The following is an 18,949-nucleotide window of genomic DNA, read 5'->3' as shown; positions in this document are numbered from 1 at the left end:
AATTCATAACTACCAGTCCTAGAAGTTCCCTTGCTGCCTGCACTGAAGTGGCTCCCAACTGAGGCATTCAAGAGAAAACTCCCTGAAATATTTGAAACCACCACCATGAACAAGAATGCTCTTCATGTGTGCCCGGATGTACACCCGGAGTGTTATCTTGTTAGTTGTATATGCCAGCATCCGGCAGGAGCTTTTACCTTTTTTGGGTGTCAACTTTGAGATTCTGATGTAAGCCACAGACCTCTTCCTCTGCCTGCAAGCACACCCACCCACAACCACGTGTTGCCTGGTTTAGAGAACTCCTGAGCCTGCAGCTGTGTCCACCTACAGGAGGAGGAGTGAAGCCCAGACCAGGGACAGGGTCAGAGCTGCGGTCACTCATCCATGGGTTGACAGCTCTGCATTCTTGCGAGAGCCCAGATACCTTCTTCTCTTGGAAGGCCAAGCCCAGAGCCTAAGTGGTCTTTGAACCCAAATAGACTTTGTGGTCTAGGGAATGAGAGCCCCACTCACCAGGGGAAGAAATTGGGGATCTTGGTCCTGAGTTTGTGGGGCAGACTTTTGCCATTTTCCTCCCCTTTTCCCTGCCATGCCCTATTTGAAGAGGTCACTTCCTGAATTTCAGTGAGCCAAGATCGAGCCACTGCACTCCAACCTGGGCAACAGAGTGAGACTCTGTCTCAAGAAAAAAAAAAGAGAGAGAGAGATCACTTCAAAACACCCTGTTCAAACAGCTGACCCTTGAACAACAGGGTTTAAACCGCGTGGGTCACTTACTTACACATGGATTTTCTTTCACTTCTGCCACCCCTTAGACAGCAAGACCAACTCTTCCTCCTCTCCTCCCACCTCCTCCTCCTCAGCCTACTCAATGCAAAAATGAGGAGAAGAACCTCTATGATGAGCCACTTAATGAATAGTAAACACATTTTCCTTATGATTGCTTTATTTCCTCTAGCTTACTTTACTGTAAGAATACACTATACAATACATATAACACACAAAATGTGCGTTAACGGACTATCTGCGTGATCACTGAGGCTGCCACCCAAGAATAGACTATTAGTAAATTCCTTTTGGCGTAGTCAAAAGTTATTGTCCGAATTTCAACTGTGTGGTGAGTTGGTGCCCCTAATCTCTGCATTGTTCACGGGTCAATTGTATTGCTTAAGAGGTAGTCACTGGAACACTCCTTAGGGGCTATTTTTTTGTTTAAAAAAGTTTTTGCCACAATGGGCCACTCATATAAGGCCCTAGGATTCCTTACTTCTGAGCTCCTGCTGCCACAGACGAAGTGCTGATCATTTTTGTGGCTCAACATACTTGTCGTTTCCATCCGTCACAGGACCCACTCTGACCTTCCAGGAGCTGCTCCTTCCACTGCCTGTGATCCTGAGGGTCAGCACGTCCAGCCAGGCCAAGTAATGAGATCAGTCCTCTTCTCTGCTCCAGTTCACGGATGGGCACAGGATGCGGATGGTGATGCAGAAAAGGCCTTCGACAAAATTCAACAGCCCTACATGCTAAAAGCTCTCAATAAACTAGGTACCAATTAAATGTATCTCAAAATAGTAAGAGCTATTTATGACAAACTCATAGCCAATATCATACTGAATGGGCAAAAGCTGGAAGCATTCCCTTTGAAAACCGGCACAAGACAAAGATGCCCTCTCTTACCACTCCTATTCAACACAGTATTGGAACTTCTGGCCAGGGTAATCAGGCAAGAGAAAGAAATAAAGGGTATTGAAATAGGAAGAGAGGAAGTCAAATTGTCTCTGTTTGCAGATGACATGATTGTGTATTTAGAAAACCCCACTGTCTTGGCCAGGCACGGTGGCTCATGCCTGTAATTCCAGCACTTTGGGAGGCCAAGGCAGGTGGATCACAAGGCCAGGAGATCGAGACCATCCTGGCTAACATGGTGAAACCCCGTCTCTACTAAAAATACAAAAAATTAGCTGGGCATGGTGGCGGGCACCTGTAGTCCCAGCTACTCAGGAGGCTGAGGCAGGAGAATGGCGTGAACCTGGGAGGCAGAGCTTGCAGTGAGTTGAGATCGTGCCACTGCACTGCACTCCAGTCTGGGCGACAGAGCAACACCCCGTGTTAAAAAAGAAAAGAAAAGAAAAGAAAATCCCATTGTCTCAGCCCCAAATCTCCTTAGGCTGATAAACAACATCAGCAAAGTCTCAGGATATAAAATCAATGTGCAAAAATCACAAGCATTCTTATACACCAATAACAGCCAAATCATGAGTGAACTCCCATTCACAATTGCTACAAAGAGAATAACATACCTAGGAATACAACTTACAAGGGATGTGAAGGACCTCTTCAAGGAGAACTACAAACCACTGCTCAAGGAAGGAAGAGAGGACAAAAACAAATGGAAAAATATTCCGTGCTCATGGATGGGAAGAATCAATATCATTAAAATGGTCATACTGCCCAAAGTAATTTATAGATTCAATGCTATCCACATCAAGCTAACACTGACTTTCTTCACAGAATTGGAGACAACTACTTTAAATTTCATATGGAACCAAAAAAGAGCACACATAGTCAAGACAATCCTGGGCAAAAAGAGCAAAGCTGGAGGCATCATGCTACCTGACTTCAAACTATACTACAAGGCTACAGTAACCAAAACAGCATGGTACCAGTACCAAAACAGATACATAGACCAATGTAACAGAACAGAGGCCTCAGAAACAACACCCACATCTACAACCATCTGATTTCTGACAAACCTGACAAAAACAAGCAATGGTGAAAAGATTTCCTATTTAATAAATAGTGTTGGGTTACACTGGCTAGCCATATGCAGAAAACTGAAACTGGACCCCTTCCTTACACCTTATACAAAAATCAACTCAAGACGGATCAAAGACTTAAACGTAAGACCTAGAACCATAAGAATCCTAGAAGAAAACCCTGGGCAATACCATTCAGGACACAGGCATGGGCAAAGACTTCATGTCTAAAACACCTAATTAAACTAAAGAGCTTCTGCACAGCAAAAGAAGCTATCATCAGAGTGAACAGGCAACCTACAGAATGGGAGACAATTTTTGCAATCTATCCATCTGACAAAGGGCTAATATCCAGAATCTACAAAGAACTTAAACAAATTTATAAGAAAAAACCCCATCAAGCCGGGCGCGGTGGCTCAAGCCTGTAATCCCAGCACTTTGGGAGGCCGAGGCGGGCGGATCACGAGGTCAGGAGATCGAGACCATCTTGGCTAACATGGTGAAACCCCGTCTCTACTAAAAATACAAAAAATTAGCCAGGCGTGGTGGCGGGCGCCTGTAGTCCCAGCTACTAGGAGGCTGAGGCAGGAGAATGGCATGAACCCAGGAGGCGGAGCTTGCAGTGAGCCGAGATCAGGCCACTGCACTCCAGCCTGGGCAACACAGCCAGACTCCATCTCAAAAAAAAAAAAAAAAGAAAGAAAAAACCCCATCAAAAAGTAGGCAAAGGATATGAACAGGCACTTCTCAAAAGAAGACATTTATACAGCCAATAGACATATGAAAAAATGCTCATCATCACTGGTCATTAGAGAAATGCAAATCAAAACCACAATGAGATACCATCTTACGCCAGTTAGAATGGCGATCATTAAAAAGTCAGGAAACAATAGATGCTGGAGAGGATGTGGAGAAATAGGGACGCCTTTACACTGTTGGGAGTGTAAATTAGTTCAACCATTGTGGAAGACAGTGTGGCGATTCCTTAAGAATCTAGAACTAGAAATACCATTTGACCCAGCCATCCCATTACTGGGTATACACCCAAAGGATTATAAATCATTCTACTACAAAGACACATGCACACGTATATTGACTGCAGCACTATTCACATTAGCAAAGACTTGGAACCAACCCAAATATCCATCAATAATAGACTAGATAAAGCAAATGTGGCACATATACAGCATGGAATACTATGCAGCTATAAAAAAGGATGAGTTCACATCCTTTGCAGGGACATACATGAAGCTGGAAACCATCATTCTCAACAAACTGTCACAAGAACGGAAAACTGAACACCGCATGTTCTCACTCCTAAGTGGGAGCTGAATAAGAACACATGGACATACGGAGGGGAACCTCACACCAGGGCCTGTCGGGGGGTGGGAGGCTAGGAGGGATAACAGTAGGAGAAATACCTAATGTAGGTGACAGGTTGATGGGTGCAACAAGCCACCATGGCATGTGTATACCTATGTAACAAAGACTGCACATTCTGCACATGTACCCCAGAACTTAAAGTATAATATAAAAAAAGAAAAAAAGATGTACATTGGGAGGCTGAGGTGGACAAATCACTTGAGCTCAAGAGTTCACGACCAGCCTGACCAACAGGGTGAAACATCATCTCTACTAAAAATAGAAAAATTAGCCGGATGTGGTGGTGGGTGCTTATAATCCCAGCTACTTGGGAGGCTGAGGCAGGAGAATTACTTGCGTTCAGGAGACAGAGGATGCAGTGAGCCGAGATCACGCACCACTGCACTCCAGCCTGGGTGACAAGGTAACTCCATCTCAAAACAAAAACAAAAAGTACATATGGCAAACAGGTATACAAAAAGGTACTCAACATCACTGATCAACAGAAAAATGCAAGTCAAAACTACATTGAGATATCTCATCTTGGTAAAAATGGCTTTAATCCAAAAGACAGACAATAACAAATGCTGGCAAGGATGTGGAGAAAAGGGAACCCTCGAACACTGTTGGTGGGAATGTAAATTAGTACAACCTCTATGAAGAACAGTTTGAAAGTTCCTCAAAAACTAAAATAGAGCTACCATATTATTCAGGAATCCCATTCCTAAGTACACACCCAAAAGAAAAAAAATCAGTATACTGAAGAAAGATCTGAACTCCAATGGTTTATCTTCTGCACTATTCACAAGTCATGATTTGGGAACAACCTAAGTGTCCATCAACAGAAGAATGGATAAAGAAAATGTACATATACACAATGAAGTATTATTAATATTTAGCCACAAAAAAATGATATTCAGTCATTTGCAACAACATGAATGGGAGTGGAAGTCATAATGTTAAGTGAAATAAGCCAAGCAAAGAAAGGTAAACTTCAGATGTTCTCACTTATTTGTGGGAGCTAAAAACGAAAACAATTGAATTCATGGACATACAGAGTAGCAAGAAGGTTACCAGAGCTTGGCAAGGGTGGTTAGGGGGTCGGGGAGAGTGTCAATAGTTAATGGGTATGAAAAAATAGAAAGAATGAGTAAGACCTAGTATTTGCTAGCACAACAGGGTGAATATAGTTAAAAATCATTTAATTGTACATTTTAAAATAACTAGCAGGATAATTGGTTTGTAACACAAAGGACAAATGTTTGACAGGATGGATAGCCCATATACCCTGATGTGGTTTTTCCACATTGCATGTCTGTATCAAAATATCTCACGTAACCCATAAAAATACACACCTACTATGTACCCACAAAAATTAAAAAAATAATTTTTTATAAAATGAATCCCACATTGATATATGTGTATTAGGAAAATATTTTTATCAAGAAAATATGAACTCTGAAACTCTAGCCCTCTGACTAAATACAAGGCAGATTATCAATCCCTGGGAAGTTTGATAACCTTGGATTAATATGAAATAAATAGGATTAAGAAATCCATCACGTTTACTTGACATTTATACACTATTGCCTATCTTAGATTATAAACCATGGCATGCAATGGTCAACTCTTCTTACTGTTCTTGCAAGTTTTCCTTTGATTCTTCTTGCTAGGATTCAAATATACCCCAAAGCACAACTTTTATCTGAATAAAAAGTGGTCCTATAACTTTAAATAAATTTAAGTTCAAAAATATAAATATAAATGAATATAAATATTAATTTATATCACATGTAGGTATAACAGAACACAATAAAAAAGATAACGATTGTGGGTAGGGAGAAAAGAGAAAACCAAGTCATCAGAAATCCAGGTCTTTTTTCCAACACAAAACAGAAGTGATCAACTGCTATCTGCATTTAACTATGAACATCTCATTATAAACCAAACAAGCATGTCTCCTGATGTCACCGGATGTGGTACTCCCTGAAGCACTTGGCATGGACACCCTTCTGGCACTTCTCGCACCGGGTGTTGGTCTGCGAGTGGCAGAGGGCACATCGGGTCCTCTTGTCCTGGTGGATAATCCAGTGTCCAACCATATCAAAGCGGCTCTCAGTCTCCAACCGCCTGCTTCGCCTCCCTTGAGAGGTGGTGTCAGCATTGCTCTCCAGGTACACACAGGCGACGTATCTCCGGAAGGCAAGGAGGTCCACCTGGGCATCTTGGCAGCAGATCCTGTGCAGCTGCCATGCGTTGTTGAGGGCAGCATCAATGACATAGCCAATAAAGCTTGAGTACCACTTCATGCCTCGGATCTTCACCTTGTACTTGGCAATATTCTGGTCCATCCTACCAACACCGCCCACCTTCTCCTGATACAGCTTCACCAGTGATGGCTGGTGGACCTGAGTCCGCGTTTTAGTTGCTCCAGAGTGACGACTGGTCAGCCTCACTGGCTCTATGCCCACGGCATTGGAGCAGATGTTGACCACGCTGCTATCGTGCCAGCGGCACACGATGATCTCCTCACTCTCGTCGACTTTGTAATCAAATGAACCCCTCTTCATTTTTCTCAGTTCTTTGGGGTCTTTTAGGGGACATCGCTCAGTCCTGTACTCACGAACAGTTCCTGTGGCCTTCACCCCCTTTTTCCTCAAAATGGACATCAGTTTAACACTTGTAAAAACCTTGTCAAAAAATATGTGATATGGCAGAAAACCACGCTCCTGAAGCGCATCCACAAATTTTATTACCATACTGCCTCCTAGATCCAGGCTCCTGTCTGGCTTGGTAAAAAGTGTGCCCTGTGAGGGCTCGAACCACACCAAGTAGCCTCTGCTGGTTGTCCCACACCAAATCTTGTAGCCAAGTCGCACAGGCTTCCCCCTGTGCAGCTGCTTGGACCCCCGGTGCCCAAAGTACTCACACATAGACTCGCCAAAGCTGTAGAACTCTTCCAAGGGTGCGTGCTTCTGGAAATTGCAGTTCATCCGGATGATGAGAGGTCTGACCTTGGCAAACCTATCACCTGCATCAAGTTCGTTGTTATCTGCAAAATGTAAGTATGAGAAGATTAGTTCGAATCTGTCCCTTCTAATTGCATCAGCCACAAGATGATGATGTGAATCGGGAGACGTTTCCCAGAACATCCTTCTCCTTGGGTAAGAGATGTACCCACTTAAAATCAAAATGCCCAAAACACACTTCAATTCCTGAGCCGTAAGACTCAGATTGACATTTTTCTGCCAAGCATAACGATTGGTTTCATTAACAATGAAATTAATTGTTCCTTCATCAAAAAACAACTCAAAAAGGCCCACAGGACTCAGCTCTTGGCTTTTCAGATCCTCAATATGAGGATCTGATGCCGTCCAACTGCCAAAGTCTGGACGAATATCTCTTTTTGTCCAAATGCGCTGAGGTTTCACAACTGCTTTCTGCCTCTTCTTGGCCGGCTGCAGCTCCAGGTCGTCATTATCCTCGCCGGTGCCAGAGTCCTCACACAGGACTGAAGCATGCAGCACACTGCCAGGCAGGTGAGCACCTCGCTGGCTGTCTTCATCACCTGAGTCCTCATCGGTGAATTCCCCCGCAGCATTGTCGGGAGGTGCAATGAAGATCTCGTCCCTGTTGCTGTTGGACTCTTCCTCCTCCATAGCATTCAGAACCTCGAGCAGCTTTGCAGACTTCACCTTTGAGTGGATACCTCTCCCAGCAATGACATCTCTGTTATAACAGGAAACAGAATCAGGAAGAGGCCATTCCAGAAAGCCAGTGCTTCAGCAGAAAAGAGGAGGATGCTCCCTCTATAAAACGCTTTCATTTGAATGGCTTCACAGATCTGGAACCACAAGGCACAGCATTCAGTAAGTAAATTTTCCAGCTAAACACAGATTCTGCTTTTTATTATTTTTTTTTGAAATGGTGTTATACTCTGTCACCCAGGCTGGAGTGCAGGGGTGCGATCTCAACTCACTGCAACCTCCACCTCCCAGGTTCAAGCGATTCTCCTGCCTCAGCCTTCCGAGTACCTGGGACTACAGGTGCATGCCACCACGCCCCGCTAATTTTTTTTATTTTTAGTAGAGACGGGGTTTCACCATGTTAGTCAGGATGGTCTTGATCTCCCGACCTCGTGATCCGCCCGCCTCAGTCTCCCAAAGTGCTGGGATTCCAGGCGTGAGCCATGGCACCCAGCCCACAGATGATGCTTTTAAGTGCAGAAGTATTTTGACAATGGGAGACAGAATAAAGAGGTCTTACCTACTTCCTTTCCTTCTTAAATGATGTGTTCTAAAACAGAGGATCCCCTTTAGTGATGAATCCAGATGCTGCTGTCATGACCCCAGATAGCAGAAACTGGCAACAGGGAGCCCTGGTCAGCTGGAGTGACACCCACTCCTGTCTCCTCAGACTCAATAGCCCTAGGAGCTCTGGAATTACATTTGTCTTACTATACCTTCCCTCTCTTATTGACAAATGGAAGTTTCCCTCATTCCCCAAATTCTCAAACTCTCCCTACTTGAACTCTCACTACCCAAATTCAAGAACTGAGCAGATGTGGATTTTCAGATAGCTCCCTTGCGGCTATCCTACTGTATGCTAACTGCAATTCAGAAGCCAAATCAATTTGGAAAACATGGAAAGTCCTGACACTCTCTGACCCTGTGGACATAGGAACCAAATGGATGGTGAGTGATATAGGTGCTCCTCGACTTAACAATCAGGTTACATCCCAATAAACCCCTCATGAGTTAAAAATGTCATACGTCGAAAATGCATTTAATACACCTAACCTACCAAACATTGTAGCTTAGCCTAGCCTGCCTTAAACATGCTCAGAACATTTACATTACCCTATAGTTGGGAAAAAAAGTCATCTAACACAAAGCCCATTTTATAATTAAGTATTAAATAGCTCATATAATTTATTGACTACTGGACTGAAAGTGAAAAACAGAGTGACTGTATGGATACTCAAAGTACAGTTCCTACAGAATGTATCTGGCTTTTATACCATCTTAAGTTGAACCATGCTAAATGGGAGACTCTCTGTACTTGCATTTGAGCACAGACAGTGAGCAGGTGCTGCCCAGGGGCTGGCGATGGGTAAACTCCACTCCCAACCTGCACAGCACTTTTGTTCTAACTGGAGGAGTCAGACAACAGATCAACAAACAAGTAGCTATGCAGGACAGTGTCAGGTAGCAACGAATGCTGTCCCAGATAAGGGACAATGCAACAAAGGGGTAGAGCCAGGGCTGCTATTTTGGACAGAATGGTGAGAGAAGGCTCACAGGGTGGGAGGCCTGAAGGAGGTGAGAGAATGGGCCCTGCAGACAGCTGGAGACAAGATGTCCCAGGCAGACAGAGAGAACCACAGGCACACGGCCCTGACACTGAAGGGATTCGACATCTGCAGAATGGCAAGGAGGTCAGCAAGGCTGCAGGTGCAATGAGGACAAGACAGCAGAGCAGAGCCAGAGAGAACCAGGCCCCACAGGACTCCACAGGCCCTGGCCAGGACTTCCAGTGTTCAGGTAGCCCCAAGGGTGGGGGTAAACCATGGAAAAGGGCAGTGAGGAGTCACATCTAGGCTGTAAACACATCACCCTGGCTGTGAGAATGGACTTAGCAGGGAGGGTAGGCACAGAGTCCCTGCAGCTTCCCTGTGCCCCTTTGCAGACCCCAACCTCTACGTGAGGACCCTCCATCCCAAAGGAAGGCAACAGGATTTACCACAGAGGCTACATCAGCGCAGACCTGCCCATGGACTTGGGAGTTCAGGCTGCATTAGAAATTCACTCTAACCTCACTGCCTGGAGACTGACTGTCAGCCGCCATGCTGACCTCCAGGGAGGTGAGGTATTCACTCATTCCCCCTCTGCATGGGCCAGGACAAGAGACCAGTTTGAAGGGAAAGGAAATCCAAAGCCCTTCTCATGGGCCTTGGAGTAAGGTTCTCAGGGGACAGCAGCCATCTCACACTCTCCTGATCTACCTCACCAGGGCTAGATCCAGGGCTGCAAGCTCAAGGTCTCTACCAGTTTTGACTGCCCAAGCTCCTCCTCACCCCCAAACCCTCAAACAACTTCTGCACATGACTGTTCAAACCCCGGGCATGAGAAAGCCTGCAGGGACTGAGGTGGCCCCAGGAGTAACCATCTGGTGTCTTTATCTTGAAAGATGAGGAAAGTGACGTCATGGTTTTCTGTCGAGTATACACATTAGTGCTCCATGACCACACCCATACCACACAACCATCGGCCTTTTCCCATTTTTCCCATTCTTCTCCCATCTCCTCTCCCTTCTTCCTTTATACTTCCTGGACACCAACTGTTATACTGAGGCCAAGAGCTAAAAATGTCATGGACGTGGCTTTTCAAAAACATAGGGGAATAAATTCTTCAATAGAACATTTGATCCAACGGCACTCCCACCTGGATGTTGAAGCCATGATGAACTGGGAAGACGAGGCTGTCTGTACTCACAGCGTCTAAGAACCTGTAAGACAAGAAAGGTCAATTAAAGAAAATTGTATCTTAAGAAGCAAAGCAACAGGATCTTTTCTACCATTTAAGGGAAAAATACCTCTGACTTAAAATTCACTACCTTAACAGTGTCTGGGTCGACTGGTTATTCGAAGGGAAAAAGAACGAATCCTTCATCTCACAACTCACACCACAATACATTCTCAAGTAGATGACATTTGGGTCTTTGCTTGTGGGGTGGCAGAGGGCCTTCCACTGCATTCTAGGATGTTTAATGGCATCCCTGGCTTCTACTAACAGATGCCAGTAGAACATCCGCTGCACTGTCCATAACAGCTACACATCAGAAAAACCTAAAAGACTACCAACTGGGAAATGAATATAACTATATCATATAGAAGTTTAAACAAATGAACTACCAAGAAAGCATAAGGATCCTGAAAACAACACTTAATGAAACAGAGCTGCAGAGAGAAAGTGTAGACCACCACCTATGTAACTACAAATACCCACAAGAAATTCCCTGTGTTGTCAACAGATACTATGTGCAGGATAGGAGTATAAAACCAGAACTGGAAAGCTACACGCTAGCTCTTTACAGAAGGGGGTATCCACAGGGGAGGGAGGGAAACTGGAGTGAGGAAGTGGAAGATGAGATGGGGTCGTGGGGAGAGAAAGGCCAACCAGATCTGTTAGTTCTTTTTACACAATCTGAGTGCTCACTTCGGCAGCACATGTACTAAAACTGGACCAATACTGAGAAGATTAGCATAGCCTGTCCACAAAGATGACATGCAAATTCGTAAGTGTTCCATATTAAAAAAAAAAATCTGAATCAAATATGGCAAAAATGTGTTAATATGTGTTAAATCTGGGAGGTGGGGACATGGATATTGATATATTTTTCTCTGTATTTTCTGTATGTTTGAAATATTTTGGAGTAAAGACATTAGAAACCCTTTCAGCAAGTGAGCATTTAAGTGCGGAGTACTGTTTTAAGCATTTTTACCAATGTCAATGCATTTAATCCCCTTCATAACTTCTTGAGGTTGTAATAACCCCCATTTAACCATTGAGGAAACTGAGGCCTGGAAAGAAGTGACTTGCCTAGCGATGCAGAACAAAATCACAACAGATTTGGAAAGTGTTAGCGTCCAAGGGCATCTACTTAGTTTTCCAGGAGATTAGACAGTCATGCTTGAATAATTTAATGGAAAACCAGTCACCCTGACCCTGTCAATAAACTGATAAAATGCAGTAATACTGGGGGGAAATGCAAACAGAAGTCAGGAGGCATCCCTGTTTATCCAGAGCTCACAGAAATTAATTACAGGAGTAGGGGATTTGCATTTGCACACAATGATGATGTGAGTTCTACAAAGATTCAGGCTATGGAAATATCTCAGCACCACAGGGACCCCATGCCAATATTTTCAAAATGGTGTGACTGCTGGCAAACCACCTGGACAGCTGATTCAAGTTACATTCTCATTTTAAGATGTTAACCTTTCCATGCATTTTAATGTGTCTGGACAACTCACTCTGGGCCACTTGTACAACAGCAAGAACAGACCAATAAGCCCGCTCTTGTACGTCTCCAACAGCTCTCCCGCCTGGCGTCATATCCTTCTCAGTCTCCTTGCAGCACCCAGAACAGGGGCAGTTAGTGGAGGGAGGAAGCAGAGCACCCAGAAGGTGCTTTAAAAGTTATTGGGTGAGAAGGTTGGTTGTCACAATGGCAGAAGGGATGGAAAGGGTTACAGCGATCCCACACGTGTGGGTCGGTCCCACAACCACACCTGTCTCATACCCTCACAACTTCCATCTGTCCTGCCAAAACCTACGTGCAATGATTTAACTTGGGCTTAGAACCAAACTCAGATTTACATAAATATAAAACACCTTTTGCACAATTTTAATATAGTATAGTAAACATACTAATAGTAGAGAAAACGAAGATCTTTTTATCAGAACTTTACCAACGCTTGTTGACCATTTTGAAGAATTATGTCAGCAATAGTATCAATCGTTGTGACACAAGTCATCATCAATGCAACACACATAGGTCCTTTTGTACCTGCAGGTATCGCATTCACGGTGGCTTGACATATGTATATGTAACCCTTCCATAAAAATGCCAAATACAAAGAACAAGTGTCAGCACTATTCAGGTGAATGTGGCCTTCCTTGTCTAAAATTCATTTTAATTCCTACCTCACCCCCACCAAATGAAGCCCCCACCTGGCCCTGAAGTCAGTTCAGTCACACTGCTTCTGACCAATTCTCGATAACTGAGCCAAGGCTCCCTTTGTCAGCTACTCAGAGCACGCCCTTCACAAACCAGTCTCCTTTTGTTGTTTATGAGACTATTTCATGAATACTATCTGCTCTAGTCTGGGTCTGATCTCCACTGTATATCCAAAGCACACTCAGAGGGAGGCTGAGCCTGATCACAACTGTACATACAACACTTACATAGTAGCTGGGTCTGATCTACATTATATATACACACAGTGCTTGCTTACAGGGTCCAGCGGACACAAGAGCTGGGCCAGTACCCTCAGGAGAGGCCTTGAGAATGTTTTTTTTTTTCTATGAGAATCCAAAGGCCTCTCCTGAAGGCTAAAATAAAACCCTCAGCATCATCTTCCTAATCTTCCCCAGGTCTGCTTCCTAATTTTCTCTAATATATTAGACATACCAGGTCTCTGCCCCTCTGCTATCCCCTAGCTGAGACCGTTCCAGGCAGGTACCACCAAAGGGTCATTTGCTCATATCCTTAAGACTCAACTACAGAGCCCAGGGCCTTGAATGCAAAAATACTCAGTAAAGTAGCTCCTCAAGTCCATTTCCTCCCATAACAGGGACAGAGCAGGGGAACATTAATGCCTCCAGCCTTTTCTCCCCCATCCACCAGCTCAGTGGGCTGTTCTCAGGAGCCAACCAACAGCTCCCAAAGCACAAGGCACATACACAGTGATAAAGTGAAAATGCTATGTGGCCAGGAAAAAGAGTGTTAGGAGTTGTTTAGTACCCTACACGCAAACCATGGCCCAAATGACCCCATCATCAACTGGTTGTCCTGGTCACCTGAAAATACAACTTCAATGTTGTGTGGCCAGAGCCCTTACTAAAGGACTAATCTCACAGACTCCCCATGCTATCTCAGGCAGCTTTTAAGCCCAGCCTCTCTAGTGAACTTCTACCCTGCCAGCCTGCCAGGAAGCTCACTGAACTGTCTACCTACAAACCCATAAAAGCAAACCACACTCAGCAAATTCTGACTCCATCTGCCCCTTTGCAGCCAATTCTAAGAGTTATGCATGCACATAACTCTTAGTCTTAGTGTTATATGCATGCACATACATACAATCAGTCTTGCCCCAACACACCTCCTATGCCCCCTTAGCGCTCCAGAAAGGATGACAAATATTTTTTCCTTCTGATGTTATTCTACCTTCCTCTTCCCAACTACCTAATTTCTAGTCTCTGTAGGTTCACTCTCAAGCTTTTGTGGTCAGGCAGTAACAGTGGCTGGCATGTCCTGGGGGGTGGATCCTGGCCTGGGTTCTGCAGACACAGAAGATAAGAGAACATGTAACTCCTGCAATCAGTGACCTCCACTCCTCTGGGCCCCTCGCTCCTGCCTCAAGGTGGCTCTCAGGAGTAAGGGGAAGTAGAAAAGACACTCATCAAATGAGATGCCTAACTTCCATTTCCAGAAGTATGGCAGACCACAGATCCCAAAAAAACTCTCCTGATGAAAATTTAAAAGAGCTGGATAAAATTTTAAGTGCTGCACTGACCTGACAAGAAAATAAGGAATCTCACTGGGTCAAAAAGCAAAATCAATCTGGGAGCCCTAAGGAGCAAGGGAGTCTTCAGTTAGCTTTCACTCTGAGGAGTTCTCATGAATTGTGGTGACATTAATCCTCCTACTCTGAACTATATGGAGTATAAAAACTAGAGGAAACTAAAGGCAGGCCAGCACAAAGGGCTAGGAAAATAGGCCTGCACAAAGGGCCTACCAAAGGGCTGCACCCAAGAGACAAGGATAAATGAAAACGAACCCAACTCTGAAGAAGAGACCAGAAAATAAACATGCTTGAGTTAACGATACCACTGGATAAAAGTCAGGGAGGGAGTGTCTCCGAAGAATCTGTAACTATGAAGGTTTATGAGGCCAACTGATACTGCTTAATGGGCTCAATAACCTCAAGTAAAAATTTTAACCCAAAGTCCCCTTCATTAGCAGTGCTTCCCCAGGAATAGTGAAAACAGATAAAACCTCTCTGGAGGAATATATCCCCAACAAAAACAATGAAGAGCTCCACTGATAACAGTTCCAAAGATGAATTCCCATTATGGAAAAAAAACAAAAGTCATAAAGTAAACAAGGAAATAACAAAGTAAACAAGGAAATAAAGCACCATGAATGGGAGTCAGCAGAAACAACGGACAGCATAATCAGACCCACGGACTATAAATGTCATAATTATCATAGAATACAAAATATATATGTTTAATATATTGTAAGAAACAATATGAACAAGAAACATAAAATCTGAAACGAAAAAAAAAGGTCAAGCACACTTAAAAAGAACCAAATACAACAAATAAGAATAAAAACTAAACTACCTAAGAAAAGTTTTAAAAGTCATACTTATAAGGGAAATACAAATCAAAACCATGAGATATCACATTACCCCCATTACGCTGGACACTATCAAGAAAACAGAAAATGGTATCAGCAAGGATGTAGAAAAATTAGAACCTTTGGGCCGGATGTGGTGACTCACGCCTGTAATCCCAGCACTTTGGGAGGCTGAGGCGGGCGGATCACAAGGTCAGGAGCTCGAGACCATCCTAGCGGACACAGTGAAACCCTGTCTCTACTAAAAATACAAACAATTAGCCAGACATGGTGGGCAGATGCCTGTAGTCCCAGCTACTCAGAAGGCTGAGGCAGGAGAATGGCGCGAACCCGGGAGGCGGAGCTTGCAGTGAGCTGAGATCACGCCACTGCACTCCAGCCTGGGTGACAGAGCGAGACTCCGCCTCAAAAAAACAAACAAACAAAAAATTAGAACCTTTGTACACTGTTGATAGCATTTAAAAATAATGCACCCACTATGGAAAAAGTGTGGTAATTTCTACGTTTTCTTTTAAACATTTTTTTTCTTTTTTCATATTTAAAAAAACCACACTTCTTTTTTTTTTTTTTTTTTTTAAGACAGGGTCTCACTCTGTTGACCAGCCTGGAATACAGTGGGACAATTGATTTAGGAGTTAAAAATAAATTACTCAGGCAGTTAGTGAGGGTACAGAAGTCCTCAGTAAGGTTTTTCTTTTAATAAAAAGCAGCCCCCAAATCCTTTCTTTTCTAACAAAAAGCAGCCTGAAAAATCAAGCCTCAAGCATAGATAAGGTGGAAGCTTGCATAGATAAGAAAGCTGGAAGCTTGCATAGGTGAATGCCTGCAGGTGTGCCAGAAGCCAGGTATATCCTGGAAGTTTTCTCCTCCCTTCTCTTTGTCAAAGTCACATGTGTGGGTGTCACAGCCCCCCGGCCAGGCAGAGACGCCATCTGCATAATAAAAGATTAGGGTAAGATGGCCAGCCTCTTTGTGGGCTATGTAAGTGGCACACCTGGCCCAACCAATCTCCTAGGCCCTATGTAAATTAGACACCACTTCCTTAAGCCCCCCTATAAAATCAAATACATCCCACTGTGAACAGGGAGATCCATTTGGAACCTCTCTCCCTCTATATGGGGGAGCTTTGCTCTTGTTTATCTTGCCTATTAAACTTTCGGCTCTTAAATGCACACCTTGTGCGTCTACATCTTGTTTTCCTTAGCGTGAGACAACGAACCTTGGGTATTTCCCAAGACAAGCGACCCCACTTCACAGTCATGGCTCACTGCAGCCTCAACCTCTCCAGGCTCAGGTGATCCTGCCACCTCAGCCTCCTAAGTAGCTAGAACTACAGGTACATGCCACCATGCCAGCTAATTTTTCTATGTTTTGTAAAGATGGGGTTTCTCCATGTTGCCCAGGCTGGTGTCAAACTCTTGGGCTCAAGTAATCTGCCTGCCTTGGCCTTCCAAAATGCTGGGATTGTAGGTGTGAGGCACTGTGCCTGGCTGCAACTGATTTTTGTGTGTTTATTTTGTATCCTGCAACTGTACTGTATTCAGCAAATACAATTTGCTGTTAATTTTGCTGCAAATACAAATTGCTGCAATTCTGCAATTGTGGAATCTTAAGAGTTTCCTACATATGAGATCATGTCATCTGCAAACACAGATAGTTGTAATTACTGCTTTCCAATTTGGATGGCTTTTTTTTTGTTTTTGTTTTTGTTTTTTTTTTTTTGAGACGGAGTCTCGCTCTGTCACCCAGGCTGGAGTGCTGTGGCCGGATCTCAGCTCACTGCAAGCTCCGTCTCCTGGGTTCAAGCCATTCTCCTGCCTCAGGAGAATGTAGCTGGGACTACAGGCGCCGCCACCTCGCCCGGCTAGTTTTTTTTTGTAGTTTTTAGTAGAGACGGGGTTTCACCGTGTTAGCCAGGGTGGTCTCGATCTCCTGACCTCGTGATCCGCCCATCTCGGCCTCCCAAAGTGCTGGGATTACAGGCTTGAGCCACCACGCCCGGCCTCAATTTGGATGGCTTTTACTTTTCTCAGTAATTGCTCTAAGACTTCCAATACTATGTTGAACAAATGAACTGAAAGCAGGAACTCCGAAATCTATGTCTATAGTGTTTTTTTTTTTTTTTTTTTTTTTTGAGATGGAGTCTCTGTTGCCTAGGCTTGAGTGCAGTGCCGTGATCTCATCTCACTGCAACCTCCGCCTCCTGGGTTCAAGTGATTCTCCTGCCTCAGCCTCCTGAGTAGCTGGGACTACAGGTGCTTGCCAGCATCCCCGGGTAATTTTTTGTATTTTTAGTAGAGACGGGGTTTCACCATTTTAGCCAGGATGGTCTCAATCTCCTGATTTCGGGATCCGCCCACCTCAGGCCTCCCAAAGTGATGGGATTACAGGCTTGAGTCACTGCGTCCGTCCAGCCTATAGTGCATTTTCAAAGCAGCACTATTCACAATAGCCAAGAGACAGAAGCAACTCAAGTGTCAACTGATGAATGAATGGAATTGATAGATGCAATGGAATATTATTCAGCCTTAAAACGAAGGAAATCCTGTTACAGACTACAATATAAATAAACCTTGAGGACATTATACTAAGTGAAATAAGCCAACTACAAAAAGAGAAACTGTTTAATTTCACTTACATGAGGTAATTAAAGTAGTCAAAACTGAGAAACAGAAAGTAGAATGCAGATTAACAGAAGCTGTGGAGGAGAAACGGCGAGTTAATGTTTAATGGGTATAGTTTCAGTTTTGCAAGATAAAAAAGTTCCTGGAGATTGGCTGTACGATAATATGATTATCCTTAGTACTACTAAACTGTACACTTAAATGGTTAAAATGGTAAACTGTATGTTTTTTACAATTAAAAATGTAAAAATGAAGTACAATAAAAACAAAAAATTCAAAGAGGGTCATTTTACAGTGAGAAAAGATTTGCCTAATCAGGAAAATATAGTAATTTTTAAATTGTGTATATCTAATAAGTTCAAAATATATAGAATAAAAAGGACTACCATCCAGAATCTACAATGAACTCAAATTAGCAAGAAAAAAAAAAATCCCCTCAAAAAGTGGGTTAAGGACAATTCTCAAAAGAATTTACACAAATGGCCAACGAACATATGAAAAACATGCTCAACATCACTAATGATCAGGGAAATGCAAATCAAAACCACAAGGCGATACCCTCTTCCTCACACAAGAATAGCCATAATCAAAACAATAAAAAATAACAGATGTTGGCCAGGATGCAATGAAAAGGGAACATTCTGCACTGCTGGTGGGGATGTGAACTAGTACAACCACTATGGAATACAGTGTGGAGATTCCTTGAAGAACGAAAAGTAGAACTACCATTTGATCTGGCAATGCTACTACTGGGTATCTACTCAGAGGAAAAGAAGTCATTATATGCGAAAAGATACTCGCACGCACATGTTTATCTACTCAGAGGAAAACAGGCATTATATGAGAAAAGATACTCACACGCGCATGTTTACTCAGAGGAAAGAAGTCATCATATGAGAAAAGATACTCACACGCGCATGTTTATCTACTCAGAGGAAAGAAGTCATTATATGAGAAAAGATACTTGCACGCGCATGTTTATCTACTCAGAGGAAAGAAGTCATTATATGAGAAAAGATACTCACACGCGCATGTTTATCTACTCAGAGGAAAGAAGTC

General features: G+C 43.6%; 1 protein-coding gene and 1 non-coding gene across 3 annotated transcripts in view; one reads left to right on the top strand and one right to left on the bottom strand.

Annotated features, from left to right (window-relative positions):
• Positions 1-5,303: 5,303 nt before the first annotated feature.
• The window catches only part of PGBD2 (piggyBac transposable element derived 2), a 24,359-nt gene continuing 10,713 nt past the window's right edge, over positions 5,304-18,949 (bottom strand). The window contains exons 2-3 of one of the 2 annotated variants that reach the window (XM_023196575.1): positions 10,562-10,625; positions 5,304-7,847 (exon numbers count right to left, since the gene is read on the bottom strand). In XM_023196575.1, coding sequence (XP_023052343.1) covers positions 6,086-7,847; positions 10,562-10,578 — 1,779 coding nt within the window. In that variant the 5' untranslated portion in view covers positions 10,579-10,625 and the 3' untranslated portion in view covers positions 5,304-6,085. Of the gene's footprint in view, positions 7,963-10,561; positions 10,626-18,949 lie in introns of both variants that reach the window. The other variant, XM_023196577.2, reaches the window with a different exon arrangement.
• Positions 11,328-11,433, top strand: LOC111529657. Its single transcript, XR_002727496.1, has one exon. It is a non-coding gene; the product is annotated as a U6 spliceosomal RNA (small nuclear RNA).

Source organism: Piliocolobus tephrosceles, chromosome 1, assembly GCF_002776525.5.
Source record: "Piliocolobus tephrosceles isolate RC106 chromosome 1, ASM277652v3, whole genome shotgun sequence".
Classification (NCBI taxonomy): Eukaryota; Metazoa; Chordata; class Mammalia; order Primates; family Cercopithecidae; genus Piliocolobus; species Piliocolobus tephrosceles.
The sequence above is the reverse complement of the archived record's forward strand: the minus strand, read 5'-3'. Positions and strand labels throughout refer to the sequence as shown.